General features: G+C 37.8%; 1 protein-coding gene across 3 annotated transcripts in view; it reads right to left on the reverse strand.

Annotated features, from left to right (window-relative positions):
• Positions 1-21,462, reverse strand: part of Erap1 (endoplasmic reticulum aminopeptidase 1) — a 34,056-nt gene that overhangs the window by 3,858 nt on the left and 8,736 nt on the right. For all 3 annotated transcript variants that reach the window (XM_075976449.1, XM_075976452.1, XM_075976451.1), the window contains exons 5-18: positions 19,578-19,698; positions 18,415-18,569; positions 17,733-17,846; positions 16,494-16,625; positions 16,080-16,211; positions 15,557-15,628; positions 14,176-14,330; positions 12,965-13,044; positions 11,708-11,891; positions 4,412-4,568; positions 3,536-3,720; positions 1,974-2,135; positions 1,186-1,326; positions 690-771 (exon numbers count right to left, since the gene is read on the reverse strand). In XM_075976449.1, coding sequence (XP_075832564.1) covers positions 690-771; positions 1,186-1,326; positions 1,974-2,135; positions 3,536-3,720; positions 4,412-4,568; positions 11,708-11,891; positions 12,965-13,044; positions 14,176-14,330; positions 15,557-15,628; positions 16,080-16,211; positions 16,494-16,625; positions 17,733-17,846; positions 18,415-18,569; positions 19,578-19,698 — 1,872 coding nt within the window. The remainder of the gene's footprint in view (positions 1-689; positions 772-1,185; positions 1,327-1,973; positions 2,136-3,535; positions 3,721-4,411; positions 4,569-11,707; positions 11,892-12,964; positions 13,045-14,175; positions 14,331-15,556; positions 15,629-16,079; positions 16,212-16,493; positions 16,626-17,732; positions 17,847-18,414; positions 18,570-19,577; positions 19,699-21,462) is intronic.

Below are 21,462 nucleotides of genomic sequence, written 5' to 3' on the forward strand. Positions count from 1 at the left end.
CCAATTTCTTATTTTTGCCTGACCACTGGGAAGCTCCATAACTGTCAAGTGTCATTGCAATAGGAATCTTCAGTGTAGGGTCCTCATATACTTATCTCCTGTCCTCCTTGCAGCTTTGCATTCTTTGATATTTATTTTACAGATGGATCTTATAGGTGCCTAAGATTCATTTGGGAAGTACATGATGTTATAATTGAGAATAGAAACAAGACTTTGGATACTGAAGCACCTGGGTCCTCTCTGCCTCTTTCTCCACCTCAGCCATCTGTACCTCTGGGATTTACTTTTAACTTCTCTAAACAAGAGCCCATTGTGTTGGGTCATTTTTTTTTAAGTTAAAAAGTTTTTGTTGTTTTTCATTTTGTTTTGAGACAAGATGTCACTATGTAATCCTAACTAGCCTGGAATTTGTTTTGTTGACTAGGTTGACTTTTAACTCGGAGATATCTGCCTGCTGCTGCCTCCAAAGTGCTTGGATTAAATGTGTATGCCACAAAACCTGGCAAAATCCAAGTTTTTAATTGCAGAGCAAAGCTTGTCTCATGAGAGGCATATACAAGGGAACTCAAAACTTGTATCAAATGACAAGATTCAGTCTCAAAATACCACAAATGTGTTCCTGCTCTTTTATAATAGCTAATTGATACTTAAGTTCAAAAGATGGAATGTCTCACACACATGCCCCTTACCTCTTCAAGACGTGCTCTGGTGGAAAACTGGTCTGTTGTTCCCATAACCATGTGAGCTATAGTTGTTGAGCCAAGTTCAAACCTAGAAATGACAGAAGCTGTCCATTCAATTTACATGTTAAGTGTCTTATATATCCTATAGCATTTCAACAATCTATTTGTAAAAAAAAAACAATCTATTTGTAAAATGTAATCCATATCAAGAGTTAATTAAGATTAAGAACCTAAGGGAAATGACAGCTCTATGCACGGCTGTAAGAGTTAGGGGAAAGCTGCACTGACCTTGCAGGAGAAAGGCAGATTAGGTAGAAAGCATCACTGGGTGTATGGGTTAGCAATGGACTCAGGTTATAAATTACATAGGGATATTTTAATTTGAAAAGTTATCTTCAACCTAAGATACTCCTTCATATAAATAGCAAAGGTTAAACACACACATGGGGTAGGGGTGTAAAATAATGCATACAGTCCCACCACAATTTGTGGCATTACTTACTTTTGTACAAGTTTATTCCAGTTTTCCCTCAGAAACTTCCAGGCCAATGGATACCCCACTGGGTTTCTGCCAATGAGTATGAGAATATGTGGAAATTCCTGAGTTTTTATTATCTCTCCCTTAAAACTTTGATCTAGAAGCCTATAATGATTAAAAGAAGAAATGTTACTTATGAATTATAACTGATTGAAGAATTACAAAAATGTTAAATAAAATAATTTATAAAAGAAATAATTCTGTTTGTCAATAATAAAGTCCTAAAAGGTAAACTGGTAGTCTCAATAAACTCACTCGAGCAACATGATTAAAAGCTAACATTTACATAGTGTCTACAAGACCTACACCATATATTACCTCATTTCCTCAAAACAATTTCTAGAAGTATTCCTAAATACTTCAAATATGTTACACACAATACACACGGCTTAAATATTTTCCCAATACTTCATTTTAAAAACACGGCATCCACTGTCACAGTGGGTGGGTGCACCCCTCGTGGCCCTGCTCTTCATTCTCGAGAGGGAGGGGAAATTGAGTGGGGGGAGGGGGAGGGAAATGGGAAACGGGGAGGAGGCGGTAATTTTTCAAAAAATAAAAATAAATAAAAAAAAGAAAAAAGAAAATAAAATAAAACATGGCATCCTCATTGTGTGTATGTCCATATGCCCATTTGTTGCAGTGTTTCCAGCAGAATAAATAATTCCTGGGAAACAGAGCAAAAACTAGTGCCATAGTGATCTATGTCATTCAATTTTTCCTGGCCATGTGGACATCAATGCATGACTCACCACTGGAGCTTCTCTGTATCTTGGCTTGTGCAGAGGGCAAATTCAATTTGGCTTTTTTCAGTACTAGACAGAGATGACTGATATTTACTATAAAGAAAATCCCATCCTTCTGTGCTCTGGGCCCCCACAGCAAACACTGCCAAGGTCACATCAATAGGGAGGCTATGGGAAAGAATAAAACTATAAGATTCTGAGACAGAGCAAGTCTTCTTTATCACAGGCTCACACCTGAAAACATAAATTACTGTTTCCTTATGTTATACTTTAAGAAAACAGGCAAGAGAAAATGTCTAAAATTAGATTTGAGCAGTTTCAGAAATAGTTATAAATATCACTCATACATGCCTACACATCTATCTTTTAAATGATAAGAAAGATATTAAATTCACATTCAAAATTTATTCCATGTAGAAGTCAGGAATCTCAATAGCATTGTGGTTGGTAAACATGTCATTTATAATATGAGCAAAGAGGTCAAGACCATGATGAGAACACCTGCTGAAACAGTTTACATGAGCTAATGGGAGCTCACCAACTCCAGCCAGACTGGGAAGGAACCAGCATAGGACCAAACTAGTCCCTCTGAATGTGGGTGACAGTTGCATGGCTGGGGCAGACTACGGGGTCACTAGCAGTGGCACCAGGATTTATCCCTACTGCATATATTGGCTTTTTGGGAATTCATTCTTTTTGGATGGATACCTTGCTCAACCTAGGGAGGGCTTTGGACCTTCCCCAAAACAATGTGCCTTACCCTCTCTGAGGAGTGGATGGGGGATGGGTTCTGGTGGGGGGGAGGTGGCGGAAATGGGAGGAGGGAAAGGAGTGGGAACTGGGATTGGTAAAGTAAAATGAAAAAAGATAGTTTGTTTTCCTTTTTTTGTTAAAAAAAATGTCATTTTTAAAGGCATGTATCCAGATGGTGCCATAAATTATTCCTGGATGCCATTAAGTTCCACATACAAAAGGGCTAGCAGGAGTTGAGACTGAAGACACTGCAGAACCTTTGTTTCCAGTGTGGACAATTACCAGATGCCCTGGACAGGGTTTTTGAAGACAGAAACTCCTGCAAAATACGTTGCCTCTGTTCTAGCCTGGCAGGGCCATGTCCATTCAGTCATCTTATACACACTACATAAAGTAGAGTTACTCTAATTGTGCTTTTTGCTTTTTTTGGTTTTGGTTTTTCGAGACAAGGGACAGGGTTTCACTGTGTAACAACCCTAGCTGTACTAGAACTAGCTCTGTAGACCAGGTTGGCCTTGCACTCACAGAGATCCGCTAGTACTGGGATTAAAGGCATGCACCACCACCACCCGGCATCTGTAATCATGTTCTAACTCTACTTAAGACATTGATTTTTAGGCATAGAGAAGTTCTTTGTTGCATTTCTTAAAATAGAAAGTTGAGAAATTTGAAAGTATTAATTTGAAAGGTCCATTTATTTTCCAAAACCGTGAAGTAGGGAAGACTTGTTTATCCAGCTTCTCCCTATGGTTAATGCCAATGATGAGAAACAGGAGAGATACCCTTTTTATACAACCTGTTCAGTAAGAACTGACCTCAAGTTTCCATTGGATGCCTTCCACTCTCTGAAATAGCGCTCTGCCTTCTGCACGCAAGGCTGATACTTCCGTACACATGCGAGGAGGAGGAGCTGGCTCCTGAGCATCCTCTCTGAGACAGATCCCTCATCTGACCACATCTGCTTATCAATAAGGTCCTTCAGCAGCCTGAGGAGGAAGGCCTGTGAAGGATGATGGGAAAAGTGACAGGTATTATGGGTAGTGTCACAGCAGTCCATAGTCACACAGCCTACTTCTCCTGGTGATGAGAAACATCACATAAATACATATTGAATGTATTTTTAATAATTTTAAGCGAGTGGTCAAATGGAAATAATCTTTAAAGCTCAACCCCACTTCTTTAAAAGTTTGAAACTCTATTTAATTTAGTTTTAAAAGGGAAAAAAGCAAAAAAAATGATTTTAACATTATCACAGTAATCATTTCTAAAATATCCCATCTACTTAAATCAGGATGAACAGACTAAACTTATGAGCAAAGTATACAGATCCTCACAATATTTGATTAAAGAAAGTAGCAACTTTGGGTCTCTTCTTCAAGTGCCACTTAGAATCCTGGAGAACATCAGGATTAGTAATTATAACATATATGTCAAATCAAATAAAATACTTGTGGGGGAAAAACATGAAAATTAAGTACAGACTCTACCATCACTATTTCTATTTAGCATCAAAGTCTAACCTTTGCTAGTCAATCAAACTGAATTTTTATTTGCTTTTCCTTAATGGATAAGAGGACATATATGTCTATTTTTATGTATTATACATTCAAATACATATAATAATAAGCATGTTTTTTATCCATAAAAAATTATAATTATCCTTTAGCTATTTGATTCATCTCGGGCATTACCTTGAATTGAGTTTCCACTTCATTCATATCTCTTTTCTCCATTAACTTATACATAGGTATCAGTTCATTCAAACCTTGGAATACAGGCATAATTTCTGTTTCATTTTTCAAGTACAGGGTTAAATCCAGGGCTTTTTCAACTGATAACTTTCCAATGCTGAGCAAGAGACAAGATGGTCACAGGTTTATAGGAAATCATCCTTTTGTTTCAACATATATTATGATAACCTTCCAGAAAAGCAGCAATCATTTTTAAATAATGAATTTTGCAGTAGAATAATTTCTGTTCGACACAAGATGACACTGGGAAAGAAAATTCATAAAGTCCAGCTTGTGACTAATATGAAATGATGCATGTTAGTGTCTGTAACATAGAATACACCAAACTGTGTGACCTTTCAGCCTAAGCGAAGAACTTCAATACAAGATCCTTCAGGGATCCAGGTCAGTGAGATTGCTGCTTAGAAAAAATAAGAATGCTTTTCATAAATGCATCTTCTCTGTTCAAAAATACCCTGAATAGCAGACCCCTCTGGAATTCCAGTTGCAGTAGGCCATGCAGATGAACTTGTGTTCAAGAACAAGCAACTGTTCAAGCAACCTTTAATTTCTCTCTGCTTTTTTCACCTTAGGAGACTCATTGTAGTAATATGAGGATCAGAAGGAAGGACTCTACATTCAGGGTAGAGAGATATGGAATCTGAGAATTACAGAGCTGTTTCATCCTACCCAGAGGGTGCACTTGGAACTTCATCACCACATGAAAGATGAAGGCATTCATGTTTCCAGTTTGGAAAATATTTCCTTCCCCAATTGTAAAACAGGAAGGAAAGAGTATGTTCACTCTAGCCTCAGTTAGTCAAAGATCATTTGCCTGGGCCAAATTACATAAACTATATTCCATAAAGATGCATTATCTTTAAAAGATAAATCTCTCTTTTGATACAATAGATGTAATGTAAACAAATGAACCTGCATTAATTTGTCTCACAAGAAGGCTTCAAGAGGTTTAAGAACCCAGCAAGGGAGAACCCCATTCCTATAGCACAGACAGAAAAGCTGCTGGACAAAGCTGTAGAAATAGGCAAGGGGCTCACTAGGATGCTCTCAAGGCTTCCTGCACATTTGCCTTAGCCTGATTTGAGTTATTAATGAGAGAGATTAAAATACAAGTTTTGTATTTTACATCAACTAGCAATTAAAGATAGAAGGTTGAGCTTCAGGCTAAAGCTATGTTGCATTGTTGAAAGAACTTGGGGAGAAAGCAGCCTCTGTAGGAGCAGGTACGAGGGAGGGACCACCAGGGGAGCAAGCCCAAGCCAGAGACCTCTGTGGGACCAGGCCCAAGCCAGGGACCTCAGCAGGAACAGGCCTGAATGACCTCCAGGATTGCAGAGCAACCATCTGAGCCTTGGATCCACAGGCACCTGGAAGGCTGATCACCAGAGACACAGCACAAACTACACCAATCAGAGGAAAGGATGGATAGACAAGGTAAGAACATATTCAGAACCACAAAGAACAACATGACACCAACAAAAACTAGTGGCCCTACAACAGCAAGATTTGAACAGCCAAATATAGATGAAAAAGAGGAAAACGACCAAAAAAAAATACTGTTAAGAGAATGTTTGAGACCCTTAAGGAGGAAATGAAAAAGTTCCTCCAAGAAATGGAGGAAAAGACAAACAAAAAATTGGGAGAAATAAACAAATCCATTAAAGAAAACCAAGAAAAAGAAACCAAACATATAAAAGAAATGATTCAACTCTTGAAAACCAAACTAGAGACACTAAAGGAAATACAAACCAAGAAAATTCTGGAAATGAAAAATATGGGAAAATAATCAGGAACCACAAATGCAAGCAAAAACTGGAGAATATAAGAGATGGAAGGGAGAATCTCAAGTGCTGAAGATACAATAGAGGAAATAGACTCATAGGTCAAAGAAAACATTAAATGTAATAAAATCTTAACACAAAATATCTAGGAAATCTGGGACACTATGAAAAGATCAAACCTAAGAATAATAGGGATAGTAGACGAAGAAGTCCGTCCAACTCAAAAGCACAGAAAATATATTCAACAAAAATCATAGAAGAAAACTTTTCCAAACTAAAGAAAGATATGCATATAAAGATATAAAAAGTTTACAGAACACCAAATAGACTGGATCAAAAAGAAAGCACTCTTGCTATACAATAAACAAAACACTAAACATACAGAATAAAGAAAGAATATTGGGGGTGGCAAAAACAAAAAGATTATTAAGAGCTACAAAGGAAGAAGATCAAGTAACATATAAAAGCAGACCTATCAGAATTATACCTGACTTCTCAATGGAAACAATGAGAGCCAGCAGGTTCTGGTTACGCATTATACAGACATTAAATGGCCATGGATGTAGGCCCAAACTGCTATGCCCAGCAAAACTTTTAATCACCATAGGCAGACAGAACAAGATATTCCATGACAGAACCAGATTTAACCAATACCTACTAACAAAGTACTAGAAGGAAAACTCCATCACAAGGAATTTGTTAGCTACATCCACAAAAACATAGACAATAGATGATCTCACAGCAGTAAATCCCAAAGAAGGGGAAAACACAAAAACATCACCAACAATGAAAATTAAAATAACAGGAACTAGCTATCACTGGTCATTATATTCCTTAATATAAATAGACTCAGCCCACCTATAAAAAGACACAGGTTAAGAGATTGGATATGAAAAAAGAATTAATCCTTCTGCTGTATACAAAGAACACACCTCAACTTCAAAGACAGACATTGCCTCAGAGTAAAGGGCTGGGAAAAGATTTTCCAATCACATGGACCTAAGAAATAAGTTTGGTGTAGCTATCCTAAAGTCTAACAAAATAGACTTCAAACTAAAATCAATCAAAACAGACAAAGGACATTTCATATTAGACACAGGAAAAATCCATCAAGAGGAAATCTCAATACTGAACATCTATGCCCCAAATACAAGGACACCTCATATGTAAAAGAAACACTATTAAATCTTAAATCACACATTAAACCCCACACACTAATGGTAGGAGACTTCAACACCCCACTCTCACCACTGGACAGGTGTGCCAGACAGAAACTTAAAAGAGAAATAAGGGAACTAACAGATGTGATGACTCAAATAGGCTTAACAGACATCTATGGAACATTCCATCCAAACATAAAAGAATATGCCTTACTCTCAGCACCTCATAGAACCTTCTCAAAAACTGATCACGTACTTGGTAATAAAGCAAACATCAACAGGCACAAAAATTTAGAATAACCCTATGCATGTTATTGGATCACCATGGCTCAAAATTAGACAGCAACACTAATTTCAGAAAGCCCACAAACACATGGAAATTAAACAATGCTCACATTACTCACCAATGTGCAATGAAGAAATATAGGAAGAAATTAAGGACTTCATAAAATTCAATGAAAATGACCACACATCATACCCAAATTTATGGAACACAATCAGAGCAGTTTTCAAAGGAAAATTCATAACACTAAATTCCTACATAAAAAATCTGAAAAAATCTCAAACTAATGAGTTAACAGAAAACCTAAAAAGTCTAGAACAAAACTAAGCAAACTCACCCAGGAGGACTAGATGGCAGGAAATAAACTGAGAGCTGAAATCAACAAAATAGAAACAAATAAAACAATACAAAGAATGAATGAGACAAAGTTTGTTCTTCAATAAAAATCAACAAAATTGACAAACCTTTTTCCAAACTAATTAAAAGGCAGAGAGAGAATATCCAAATTAACAAATCAGAAATGAAAAGGGGTACATATCAAGAGACAGGGAGGAAATCCAGAGAATCATCAGATCATATTTTGAAACCCTATACTCCACAAAATTAGAAAACTTAAAGGAAATGGACAGTTTTCTGGATAAATATCACTTGACAAAATTAAATCAAGACCAGATAAACAAATTAAATAGATCTATAATCACTAAGAAAATAGAAATATTCATCAAAAGTCTCCCAACCAAAAACAAGACAAAACAAAAAAACAAAACAAAACAAAGAAAACCCAGGGCCAGATGGTTTCAGTGCAGAATTCTACAACAATTTCAAAGAAGAATACTCCTCAAATTTTTCCACAAAATAGAAACAGAAGGAACATTGCTAAACTCTTTTTATGAGGCTACAATTACCCTGATACCCGAAGCACAGAAAGACATTACTAGGAAAGAGAATTACAGACCAATCTCACTCATGAACACTGATGCAAAAACACTCAAAAATATTGGCAAACTGAATCCAAAAACACATCAGGAAAACCATCCACCATGACCAAGTAGAATTCATCCCAGAGATGCAGGGATGGTTCAACATATGAAAATCTTTCAATGTAATCCACCATATAAACAAACTAAAAAAAAACAAAACACATGATAATCTCATTAGATGCTGAAAAAGCCTTTAACAAAATACAAGATCCCTTCATGATAAATGTCTTGGTGAGAGCAGGGATACAAAGAACATACCTAAACATAATAAAGGAAACATACAGCAAGCCAACAGCCAACATCAAGGTAAATGGAGATAAACTCAAAGTGATCCCACTGAAATCAGGAACAAGACAAAGTTGTACACACTCTCCAACCTATTCAATATAGTACTTGAGGTTCTAGATACAGCAATAAGACAAAAAAAAAAGGAGATCTGTCAGGAGCCAATTTCCTCCTAAAATCATTACAGGAACCATCACCCTGGGGAGTCTGCAGAGAACCCCACACCCCTAATTGTGTTAAGAATGGTTCTATTGACAGAGCCTACCCCACACCCAAATTGGCTGTTAATGAGAGCTATCTGTTAGCGGAACCCACCCCGCATTCTAAACTATCTAGAGAACTAGGTGTGTCAACTTCCAGGCCTACTATGACTTGACCGAAGATAACCTCCTGCCTACGTGACCAACGAGGACCATGTGACCAACGTGAACCACGCGGCAAGAGCCCAGAACCCTGTGCCCATCCCCCCAACTCCTTACCCTATAAAAGGTTGTATCTCGTCCCTAATAAACGGAGGCTCTGACAAACTTTGCATGGCCTTCTTCCTGTCTCCTAGCCCATATCTTCCAGGTAGTGCCTCTCCGTGACCCAGGAATAACTGAACCACCAGGCGGGCTACTAACCCTAGACTAAGTAGCTCGCCAAGGCAATCAACAGAGATCAAGGTGGTACAATTTGAAAAGCAGTCAAACTATCACTATTTGCTGATGATATGACAGTTTACATAAGTGATGCCCAAAATTCTACAAATGAACTTCTACAACTCATAAATACCTTCAGTAATGTAGCAGGATACAAGATTAACTCAAAAAAATCAGTATCCCTCCTTTACACAGATGATAAATGGGCTGAGAAAGAAATCAGAGAAACATCACCTTTTGCAACAGCCACAAATAACTTAAAACAAATTATCTTGGATTAACTCTAACCAAACAAGTGGAAGACCTGTATGACAAGAACTTTAAGTCTTTGAAGAAATTGAAGAACACACCAGAAAGTGGAAAGATCTCCCATGCTCTTGGGTAGGTAGAATTAACATAGTAAAAATATCAATTTTACCAAAAGCAATCTACAGATTCAATGAAATGCCCATCAAAATCCCAGAAAATTTCTTAATATAACTTGAAAGATCAACACAAAAGCAAAAAACCCAGGATAGCCAAAACAATCCTGTACAATAAAGGAACTTCTGGAGGCATTCCTATCCCTAACTTCAAACTCTACTACAGAACTATTACTGAAAACAGCCTGGTATTGGCATAAAAACAGACAGGAGGACCAATGGAACCAAACTGAAAATGTAAGTATCGATCCACACACTTACAAACACCTGATTTTTGGCAAAGAAGCAAATAATAAAATGGAAAAAAGAAAGAATATTAAACAAATGGTGCTGGCATAGCTGGATATCAACATGTAGAAGAATGAAAATAGATCCATATCTATCACAATGTACAAAATTCAAGTTCAGTGGATCAAAGACCTTAATGTAAAACCAACCACACTGATAATCATAGAAAAGAAAGTTGGATGTAGCTTGAACGCTTGGCACAGGAGACCACTTTCTATCTATAACTCCATTAACACAGACACTGTGAGAAACAATTAATAAATGGGACTTCCTGAATCTGAGAAGCTTCTGTAAAGCAAAGGACATGGTCAACAAGACAAAACGGCAGCCTACAGAATGGGGAAAAGATCTTCACTAACCCCACATCGGACAGAGGGTTGATCTTCAAAATATACAAAGAACTCAAGAAAATTTTCATCAAAAGAACAAATAATCCAATTTTAAAATGCGGTATAAATTCAAACAGTCCTCTCAACAAATGAATCTAAAATGGCTGAAAGACACTTAAGGAAATGCTCAACATTCTTAGCTATCAAATGCAAATCAAAATAACTCTGAGATTCCATCTTACACCTGTAAGAATGGCCAAGATCAAAAACACTGATGACAACTTATGCTGGAGAGGATGTGGGCTAAAGGGAACACTTCCTTCATTGTTGGTGGGAATGCAAACTGGTACAGCTGCTTTGGATATCAATGTGGTGATTTCTCAGAAAATTAGGAAACAATCTACCTCAAAACCCAGCAATATCACTTTTGAGTATATACCCAAAGGATGCTTAATCATACCTCAAGGAAATGTGTTTAACTATGTTCACAGCAGCATTATTTATCATGGCCAGAACCTGAAAACAACCTCGACTGAAGAATGGATAAGGAAAATGTGGTACATTTATACAATGGAGTACTACACAGCAGAAAAAATGACATCTTAAAATTTGCAGGTGAGTGGATGGAGCTAGAAAATATCATATTGAGTGAGGTAACTCAGACACAGAAAAACAAATATAATATGTACTTACTCATAAGTGGCTTTTAGACATAAAGCAAAGAGAAACCAGCCTACAATTCACAATTCCAGAGAACCTAGACAACAAAGAGGATTCTAAAAGAGACATACATGGATCTAATCTACACGGGAAGCAGAAAATGATAAGACCTCCTGAGTAAATTGGGAGAATGGGGATTATGGGAGAGGGTAGATGGGGTGGGGGGATAAAGGGAAGGGTACAGAGAACAATATATAGCTCCATAAAAAATTAATAAAAGGACTTGGGGAGGTGATGCCTTTTGAATGCTCATTATCAATCCATCACTGTCATCTCTAGAAACCAAGTATTTGAATAGTAACAGCTGCTTTCAGAAATAAACTACAACTTGATGCAGCCTGCATTACCTGACAAGCTGAAATGCGTTGTTGATGAGACTTGCCCGGTCATTACTGCTGATTGCTGTATGTGCTTCTTTTAAAAGGCCACTCAAAGAATCCCATCCATCATCCTCATAATGCACAATGTAATAGCCATTCATTCCCACATTAAATTTGATCCACTCCACTGCTTCTGGGAGGATGAGAACATCTAGGGAAAATAGGATAAATCTCAGAACCATTTACTCCCTAGATGGATAGAAGTTTTTGAATCTGAGGTTATACAATGAAACTGGGGAAAACCCCAAGACTAAACAAATATCTTCTAGAAACTACAAAACAGCCATCCAAGTAGACAAATGCCAAAGGTAGCATTAGACACAGATTCTATGAGGTTTACAGAAATGATGCAATCACATTTATGACCAACGTATATTTCCCACTATTGTTAACAAAGCAATGAGGATTTTTTTAAGTATATATTTTTTTTATTGATAAAAGGAGCATAAAGAAAAGAAAAAAAAACAAATTTCCACCTCCTCCCAGCCTCCCATTTCCCTCCCCCTCCTCCCACTCTTCTCCCCCTCCTCCCACCCCTCTCCCCTTCCCCCCACTTTTCTCCCCCTCCCTCTCCAGTCCAAAGAGCAGTCAGGGTTCCCTGCCCTGTGGTAAGTCCTAGGTCCTCCCCCCTCCGTCCGTATCTAGGAAGGTGAACATCCAAACTGGCTAGGCTCCCACCAAGCCAGCACATTGCGTAGGATCAAAACCGCGTGCCATTGTCCTTGGCGTCTCATCAGCCCTAGCAATGAGGATTTTTATTGCTAATCTATTCTCTTTAGTGTCATAGCACTCGATTGTTTGAATTTTTGTCATTATATTTCCTTTTTAAAAATCCAATCCCTGTGAATTTTTGTAAGTGAGGGCGTGTGTGCGTGTATATATATCAGGGCTGAACATTGTCTGTTCCTCAGATTCTGTACATTTTTGTCAGGAAAAGACATGCAATAGGAACACTCACTGGCCTTCCTTCCCAGCACTGAAGTCACAATCATGACGGCAACACTCACCTTCTTTGGTATTATAACTGTTGGAGATCAGACTCAAGTCCTCACATTATAAGATAAGCACTCTACCAATGGAGCCATCTTCCAAATCCAGCAGGAATTCTCAATCGATTCCCTTTTCTTTTAACCAAAATCAACACCGAAAGAAGCTCGGTAGCTAGTTTCTATTACTTCTATACTTCTTACTTGAATTATACTAATTATTTCCATGACAAATTACCTGTCTTTGTCTTTAGCAAAAACCTCTGGACTGTGTCTGATCTACTCGTAATAAATGTCAGGGGAACGTGCCACAGGTACCTAAAAGAAAGCAAGTACAAGTATGCATTGTTCATTGTCTTTACTCACCCAACAAGCAGCTTTTAATACCTCTTCCTATCACGTGCCAGGCTAGATTAAAACAGAGTGGTATAAGAACGTTATGCCAAGACCTGACATCATGCTTAGGCTACCTTCCAGCTCAGCTACTATTCCTCCTCCTCAGACTCTAATGTAGAAAGAGAAAAGCGAGCTCAAGTAATTAATGACTAACCTTAAATAATGGTTACTAGTAATGGCACAAATTGGTACCATGTACCAAAAAGACCTATGTCACTCCTCTTCTGGAGTTTCTCAAAAAAAAAAAACTAAATCTGATCAAGAAAAAAGAAAATATAAGTTAAGAATTCCAGTAAAGTAGTGTCCTGAACTAAAAAAACAAAAAACAAATCCTACGCACTCCATCACTTGGTCATAAAAAAGGAATGAAACACAGATATAACATGGGTGAGTCTTGAAAACATTCCGCTGGGGGAAAGAAAGACACCAGCTACCCTGGAATACATGCGGTGTGGCTCTCCCATAAGGAATGCCAGAACAGGCAAATTCGCTGAAACAGAAGTACATTAGGGGCTGCCAGGGCCTGAATCCATGTGGAATGAAGAATGGATGCTGATGGCTGGGTGGAGATGAACTAAAAATGTTAAAATAAATTGTACAGTAGTGGAAGTTACACAGTTCTGTGAATACACTATAAATCACACACTTAAAGAGTATGCAATCTATGAACTGGATTTCAATAAAGCACTTGGTTTGAAAAGCCAAAAAAAAAAAGAAAGAAAAGCTAAATATGTCAAGAGACACATGTGGGAAATTGCGGCAAAAAAAAAGAAAAGCCCAAACTGTGTGGTGATGAAATATGAAATGTACTAAATTTGGGAGTAAAATTTTTCTATTTTGTTATAAAAACATTTTAAGGCAATATGAGAAATTGGATTGGCTTTATGAATTAAATTGTGATTCAAAACTCAAAACCTCTTTAATACTTTTGAGAAAGTTGGGGTATAGGTCAACTGAGTGGAACACACAGATTCAGCTAAAACATTCTATGAACAGGACTTCAAAAGAATGATTCTTTCCCACCAAAAAGGAGTTATCCACTGTGAACATTACCCAGTCTCTTGGATGCTTTCTGAACCCTTCATATAGTGTTCTTGTTTCATGTGCACATTGCGCCCTCTTACAGTGATGGTTATCAGGGGAAAGCCCTTCTGCAGTGTCCATGTGTTCATCATGGTTTTCACATCTATGCCCTCCTGATGCCAGTGCTGGTTATAAGACAAAAATGGGGGGGGGGGGGATTCATCATCTGAGATCTGTGCTCCCGCACTCACTAGCCACTGCCAGTCTCCCCTGTTCTTCAGTTTCCTACCCTGGCTGCCCTCCCCTCCTGTTCCCACCACTGAGCCATGACTGCCTGCCTTTCTATCATCTCCTCTAAACCTATGTGTCTTGACAGGTAGGTAGTACAGTTGGCCCTGTTTGGCACAGCTAATGGCGAGGCATATTCGACAAACACAAAGCTGGCATGTGAGCAACAGAATGAGAGAAACAGAAAGGTGGGGTGTGGGGGGAGGACAGCAAGGTTTCAACACCAGCATGACTATGCTGGCTCTCAGAAAACAGAGGTAGAAAAACTGGTCAGGGAATGGGTTGTGCTTTTAAAGTGACAGCTCTGAGATGGCTTGCACTTGACCAGCAGTTGGAAATACAGAAGATGTGTTCCTTGACACTAGAAAAGCTTTTTAAAAAGATAAAATATTTTACTGCATAAATGATTAATAAAGCTATCCCTGCAAGGAAATAAAAATATGGTAAATAAAATTTGGTTGAATTTCTAGTCATCCATAGTTGTCTATGAAAATATCCCCTAAATTCAGATTGAACAGGGTGAGATCATTTTGTGTCTCGGCTGGTATGATTCTTGATAGCTGAACAGTTGAAAACATGAGTCAAAATGGAATTCAGTTCCTACTCTACAAGTTACCACCATGTGCTCTTAGATATCACATTCACATTACCACATTTAAAGACCTGGATAGTAATAGCAGTTGGTTCAAGGATCTGTTGAGAGGAGTAAAGATGACATGCTAATTGTTCAGCATGTGCCTGATGTGAAGTAAATATCGAAGAGCTTTCTCTGCCATTGTGTGATTTTCTTTTTCATATGTAGTGGTCTGGAAATGACTGACATCTTCTTTACTGATAGAATTTAGTCCTAGCCCACCACTGAAACTTGACCTAACCCCACTGTTTTAGGGAAAGTAGACTGAAAGGAATGAATGTCTGTGAGAAGTTGTCACCAGGGTTGTGACACGCTCTTACATAGACAATTCTTAGGAAAATCTATAAAAAGGCTGTTAGCTGGTTTAGTTTCATTTGAATTGAATCAAAGTGACTTAACTGAGAACCTCAAAAAGATTGGCACAGAGGTACCGCTCAAAGAATATGAAGTAGAATGTGCATGGGTGGGTGGGTACAGATGGAGACTTACTGAGGTTGATGATGAGTGTTTGCTTCTAGAGCAAAAGCCATCCATTGTTTGGGTACCATCTGTGTGACAAATCTGAAACCAAACATAAAATAGCACCCTCATTTCTGTGGAAATCACTTTGATTCTTTGTGAAGGAGTACCATGATGGAGGAGAGCAACAAGAGAAGAGGTCTCTGGCACCCTCATTTCTGTGGGAATCACTTGGATTCTTTGTGAAGGAGTACCATGATAGAGGAGAGCAACAAGAGAAGAGGGCTCTGGCACCCTCATTTCTGTGGGAATCACTTGGATTCTTTGTGAAGGAGTACCATGATAGAGGAGAGCAACAACAGAAGAGGGCTCTGGCACCCTCATTTCTGTGGGAATCACTTGGATTCTTTGTGAAGGAGCACCATGATGGAGGAGAGCAACAAGAGAAGAGGGCTCTGGCACCCTCATTTCTGTGGGAATCACTTGGATTCGTTGTGAAGGAGTACCATGATGGAGGAGAGCAACAAGAGAAGAGGGCTCTGGTACCACTCACACTCGCCATGCTATTCCAAAGGTCCTCGTTTTTCGTGTTTTTATAACTATACTTTCGGAGATACTGCACAATTCCTCTTTTAAATGTCTCTGCACTCAGATAATCTCTTAGCATATTCAAAATACAAGCCCCCTGAAAAGAAAAGACAAATAATCATTAGGTATAGTTTGTACATTTCAATGCAGCTGCATTATTTTTTTTCCAAATTTTCAACCATAGAAAGAGTAAAATATTGACCAGAATCTAAGCTTTAGGTTTATGGACCAATCTACAGGTTCAACCTGAAAGACTCAAGTCAGCTAGTATCATTAGGAGTCCCTGATGGAGAGAAAGCTATTGCACACCTGAACTATAACCCTTCTGTCCAACCACTAATGAACACGGTCCAAACAGTCCTCTACAGTCTGATTTTACCTTTTCATAAGAAACATCATCAAACATTTCCCGAATCTGTTCAGGGTTCTCCACAGGTGTGGACACAGGGTGCGAGGAGTTGAATGCATCGACTTCCATTGCACTGAAACACTTTCCAAAGAAATGTTCTTCCTAGCGATAAAAAGAATAAAAAGGAAGAGGGGAAAGTATCATCCCTAAGCTACATTTAGATAAAAAAGAATGAACGGAAGAAGGTTTGATCTATGGTAACAGAACTAGAATTTCAATTTCTGTGTCAACTGATTTCATATTTCTAGAATTAATACTTTGCTAAGCTTTTTAAAGAGCATCCAAGCACCTAAACACTGGTTGTAAGTATTTATATTTTATTTATTTTGGGTATTTACCACTTTAGAATAAAGTTAATCTCATGTTAACCTAAAAACAAGACCATTCCACTTAGGGCCAAAAACAAAAAACAGAAAAGCAAACTGTTTAGTTATTCCATCAAAGCATATATATTTAACTTTAGGACCATGTAGTGAAAAACAGTAAATTAAAAACAAATTCCAACCTCAGCTTCTTTTCTTGGAACATTCAGCCAACTGTGTATCCATAATCATTTTTATTATTAAAGGTTATGTAGAAATGGGATACACTTAAGATGCATGGCACTATAACATAACATGTATCTATAATTATAACTATTTATAAACAGATTATGGGTACAGATATGTGAAAAAGGGAAATAAAAAACTACCCATCAATGAAATTATGAAAATTATACTAAATATTAAATTTTATAGAAAGTGAATTTATTTTTGTTTGCTATTTATGATTTTATTGTGGTTAACACATGGTATTTGAATATACATCTGAGTTCTAAAACATTAAATCTGTGAGCTACAATTCTAGGTTGATAATGTAATGTATGTTTACTTCAGCCATAATTCATGCAATCTGTCAATTTAAATTCTGTACAGAATAACAGTAATATGCACCTAATATTTAAATAGCAATGAGCAAGCTGAAAGTTGGGAAATGTCACAGAACACTCAGCCTATTATTAGGTCTATTTCATTAATGTTAAAGGAAAATAATACAATTTAATACTTCATTTATATTGAAAGTTCATTTAGCATTTTCAAACATGATTCATCTCTAAACTTTCAATGAAGTTATCATTTCTATAAATTATATATTCAAAAATTTATTTTTGCAAAAACAATAAAAAATAGATTAGCCTAAGATATAAAAGCATAAACAACAACCACGTACAACTTTTAGTTCAGGATGGGTCACAGTGACAGACACAAACTCCATAAACTTGGCAAATCCTTCATTGAGCCAAAGGTCATTCCACCATTCCATGGTGACCAGATTCCCGAACCACTGAAACAAAAGCAACTCTGCTTATTTTCAAATTTATAGAGAAACTGTATTATCTGCTATGTATTATGGCAGAAATAGATGCAATAAACTTAGAAACATGCAACATGATCATCAGCTTATAAATGCAAACATTTTTATTAACTATTTTATCAGAGTAAAAAGAACTTTTCAACATTCATTAAAATCATGAAACTTAATGCTGTAAGGAAATAGCTCTTCTATGAAATGACAAGGTACACATGATAACTATATGAGTAGCTTTATTTGTCCCAAAAGAGACATGAACATTAAACCACACTAAGAATAATTCCTGAGAGTGTGGCTGCTAGATTTTGTATTCTTCAGTGAAGGATCCACCCATATGCCTGTGGGCAGCACTAATTATATTTAATTATTATCAAAAAATAAAACAAAAAAATAAAGAAGACATGAAGTTGGAAGATGGATGTTTTGCTAGGAGGACCTAGAAAGAGTTGGATGGGGACAGAAATAGATATGATCCTATGTTATTGTATACACTTATGGAATCCCAAAAGGGGGGGGAAGATGTGTGACTAAGTGTTCTTACCTGGTGAGCCAGTTCATGGGACACAGTCATTGTGATGCCAAGCTTACTGGATGCAGATGACTTTTCCTTATCATACAAAAGAGAGGATTCTCTGTATGTGGTCAGACCCCAGTTTTCCATAGCACCAGACTGAAAGTCAGGAATTGCAGCAAGATCTTGGGCAGGAAGAAATACAGCTCATTATGAATCTCACAGCAACATACTCTCCAAAACATACAAAATAAACACGAAAATGAATGGATGTTAGGATAAAATGAAAAGCTAAGCTATGCATCCAGAATTAGGAAGTTTCAGAGGAAAGAAGCTTTCCTTGTGGAGAAAGAAAGGTTCCATGACTATCATGTTGCTACCCAAATGACTCAGACTTAGACTAGAACCTCTCAGGACATCCATCCGATTCTCTCCACCACCCCTCCCCACACACTTTATTTGACAGTGAGATTGAACCTAGGTCCCTGTGCGTGCTACACATGTGCTCTACCCTGAGATATATGCCCATGTCTCTCTTTACTTTTTATTTTGAGACAGATATCACTCCATTTCTTAGTCTGGCCTTGAACTCACAATCCTCTTGCCTCAGCCTCCTGAGTTCCTGGGAATACAGCCTGAGTAACCAACCACTCTTGGCTCTATCTCTAATATTTAGACCATGAGTTTGGAAACTGAACAATTGAAAAGAATTACCTCCATAATCCATTATATTTTGGATACCTACAGCCACCTATCTAAAAACTCAATACCCAATAACTTTGAAGGTTCATAGTAAATCTGTATTTTCTTATTCTTATGCTAGGCAAATGTACTCATTCAGAAAAGTTTATTGAGTTGCTTTCTATTCTCCTGTCAAGTATGTACTGATAATGACAAAAAACAAAAAAGCCTCTGTACTCTTCTGTCTCCTCTATAACACCTGAATGCAAAGCCATCCTCAGGCCACATTGTCAGGAACTGTACAGTGATGTATAGTGATTTATCATTAGTAGTTTATCGTATAAATCAGAGGTGAGGGGATTCTCAGAAGGATAAACCTGTTGTTTAAACTTTGCTGGGAACTTCATTATGTGAAGAGCATTGTGGAGAATGATGGGGATGCAGAAGTAATAATAATATGGTCTATGTTGGGGACCATCTAATACAACCCGGAAATGTCTGTAATATGCTACCTTGCTTGGGTAAAGGATATGGAATGCTGAAATAATCCTCATAAAATTCTAGAAGAGTCACTGCAGCATCCAGAGCATAATCTGCTTGATTTATCTTGTCTGGCACAGCATACACAGAGACCTAAAGAGGAAGGCACAGGAGAGTATTCAAATAACATAGTGGCTTCACCACACAGCTGGGAAGAAGAATGACTTTAATGGTTCTTACTACAGGATATGGATGTTAATGTTATAGAAGACATTTGGGGATTCCATTATTTTAATTCTGTCTGCTCCTAATCAACTTTATTTCCAAAAACTACTACAAAAAGCTACAAATATAGGTTCAAAGCAGTTTTCTGAAATGTTTTCATAGTATGACAATACATATGACTTAGAAAGCAGGATGTCAACTGGACCAGGCAGTGGTGGTGCACACCTTTAATCCCAGCACTCAGGTGACAGAAGCAGGTGAATCTCTACTAGGTCAAGGTCAGCCTGTTCTACAAGAGCTAGTTCTAGGACAGGCTCCAAAGCTACAGAGAAACCCTGTCTTGAGAAAAAAAAAACTGAACCCTAGGAAGTCATCAGGGCCTTTCCTCTGTGGATCCTAGCCCAACACAGATGGAAGTCATCGGGGCACCACAGACAGCCTTTCCTCTGGGGATCCTAGTCCAACACAGATGGACTGGAGCTCTTGTTCTCATGGCACTGAGAGACTCTAGGGACAAAGGATAAAATCCAGGTCCTGGCCAAGGTAAGAATAGAAGAAGATACCAACCCTCCATAAAACCACATTCCAAAAGCTACTTTCTCAGTGTATGGATAAACTAAAAATAAGTTGCAATTCTCTCAACAAAACTGCAAGTGAACAAAAAAAGACAGGGAGGAGGAAAGAAGGAAGGAGGAAAGGAAAGTAGGAGAAAAAGAAGGAAGGAGGAGAGGAAAGGGTTTGCAATATTGGTATTACACAAAGGAGAATGGGAAAGTCTTAAAGAAACTGTAGTTTAAAATGAATCTTTATAGTACTTAAGAGCTGAAATTTCAGTAACTGGAAAACCTAAAATCTTGAAGCTAAGACTATCGTTTAAAGCGATCTTTGGATTGGAAGAACTCTGTCACCTGGCAGGAGTGAAGACATGTTTTCTAGAAGAGTCCACTTTTGACTGAGAAATAACCCATAATAAGTGCAAAAAATAAGATACCATGAACAAGAGCCTGCAGAAACAAGATGGACAAAAACGACAGATATGACGATGGCCATGGCCAGGATGTATATATAATATGTATACTTAATGTGTTCCAAGGAAGAGAAGGAAGAGAAAAATGTAAGCATTATAAAAACCATGCACAATAGATTCATAAAAAAAACCTGCAAAGCAATGGGCAGGTTAGAATATTCTTTTCACTTAAGGCACTAATCCTCCTTTCAAATATCCACAGCACTAGAAGAACAAATAGTAACTCAGAGTGGCCCAGCTACTCCGACCTCATCACAAACGCAGGAAGTAACTTCAGCTCTCATTTAAGATGTTTCCTTTCTAGGCCATGTGACAGCATTTTGAAGGTAAAAGTGCTGAGCCCAGATGAAAATGATGCGTGAAGCATCTAATATCCAGCATTCTAATATCCTCTGATATAAAATGCTCTTCCAAAAGACTCCTTCTACTCCAAACCAGCAAGCATCTTTATCTTCTCTACTCCCCACAACCAGTACCATTTGTTCAATGCTGTGGACACTTATAACCAGAAGCAAGCTTAGAAACCTCTGCTAGTTGTACTACAACTACTTATTCTTTGTTTATTTGCTTGTTTTTTTGTTTTGAGATAGGATCTCACTCTGTAGATCTAGCTGGCCTGGAACTCACTATGTAGACCAGACTGGCCTTGAACTGGTCAGAGATCT

Source organism: Microtus pennsylvanicus, chromosome 6 (assembly GCF_037038515.1).
Source record: "Microtus pennsylvanicus isolate mMicPen1 chromosome 6, mMicPen1.hap1, whole genome shotgun sequence".
NCBI classification, from domain to species: Eukaryota; Metazoa; Chordata; class Mammalia; order Rodentia; family Cricetidae; genus Microtus; species Microtus pennsylvanicus.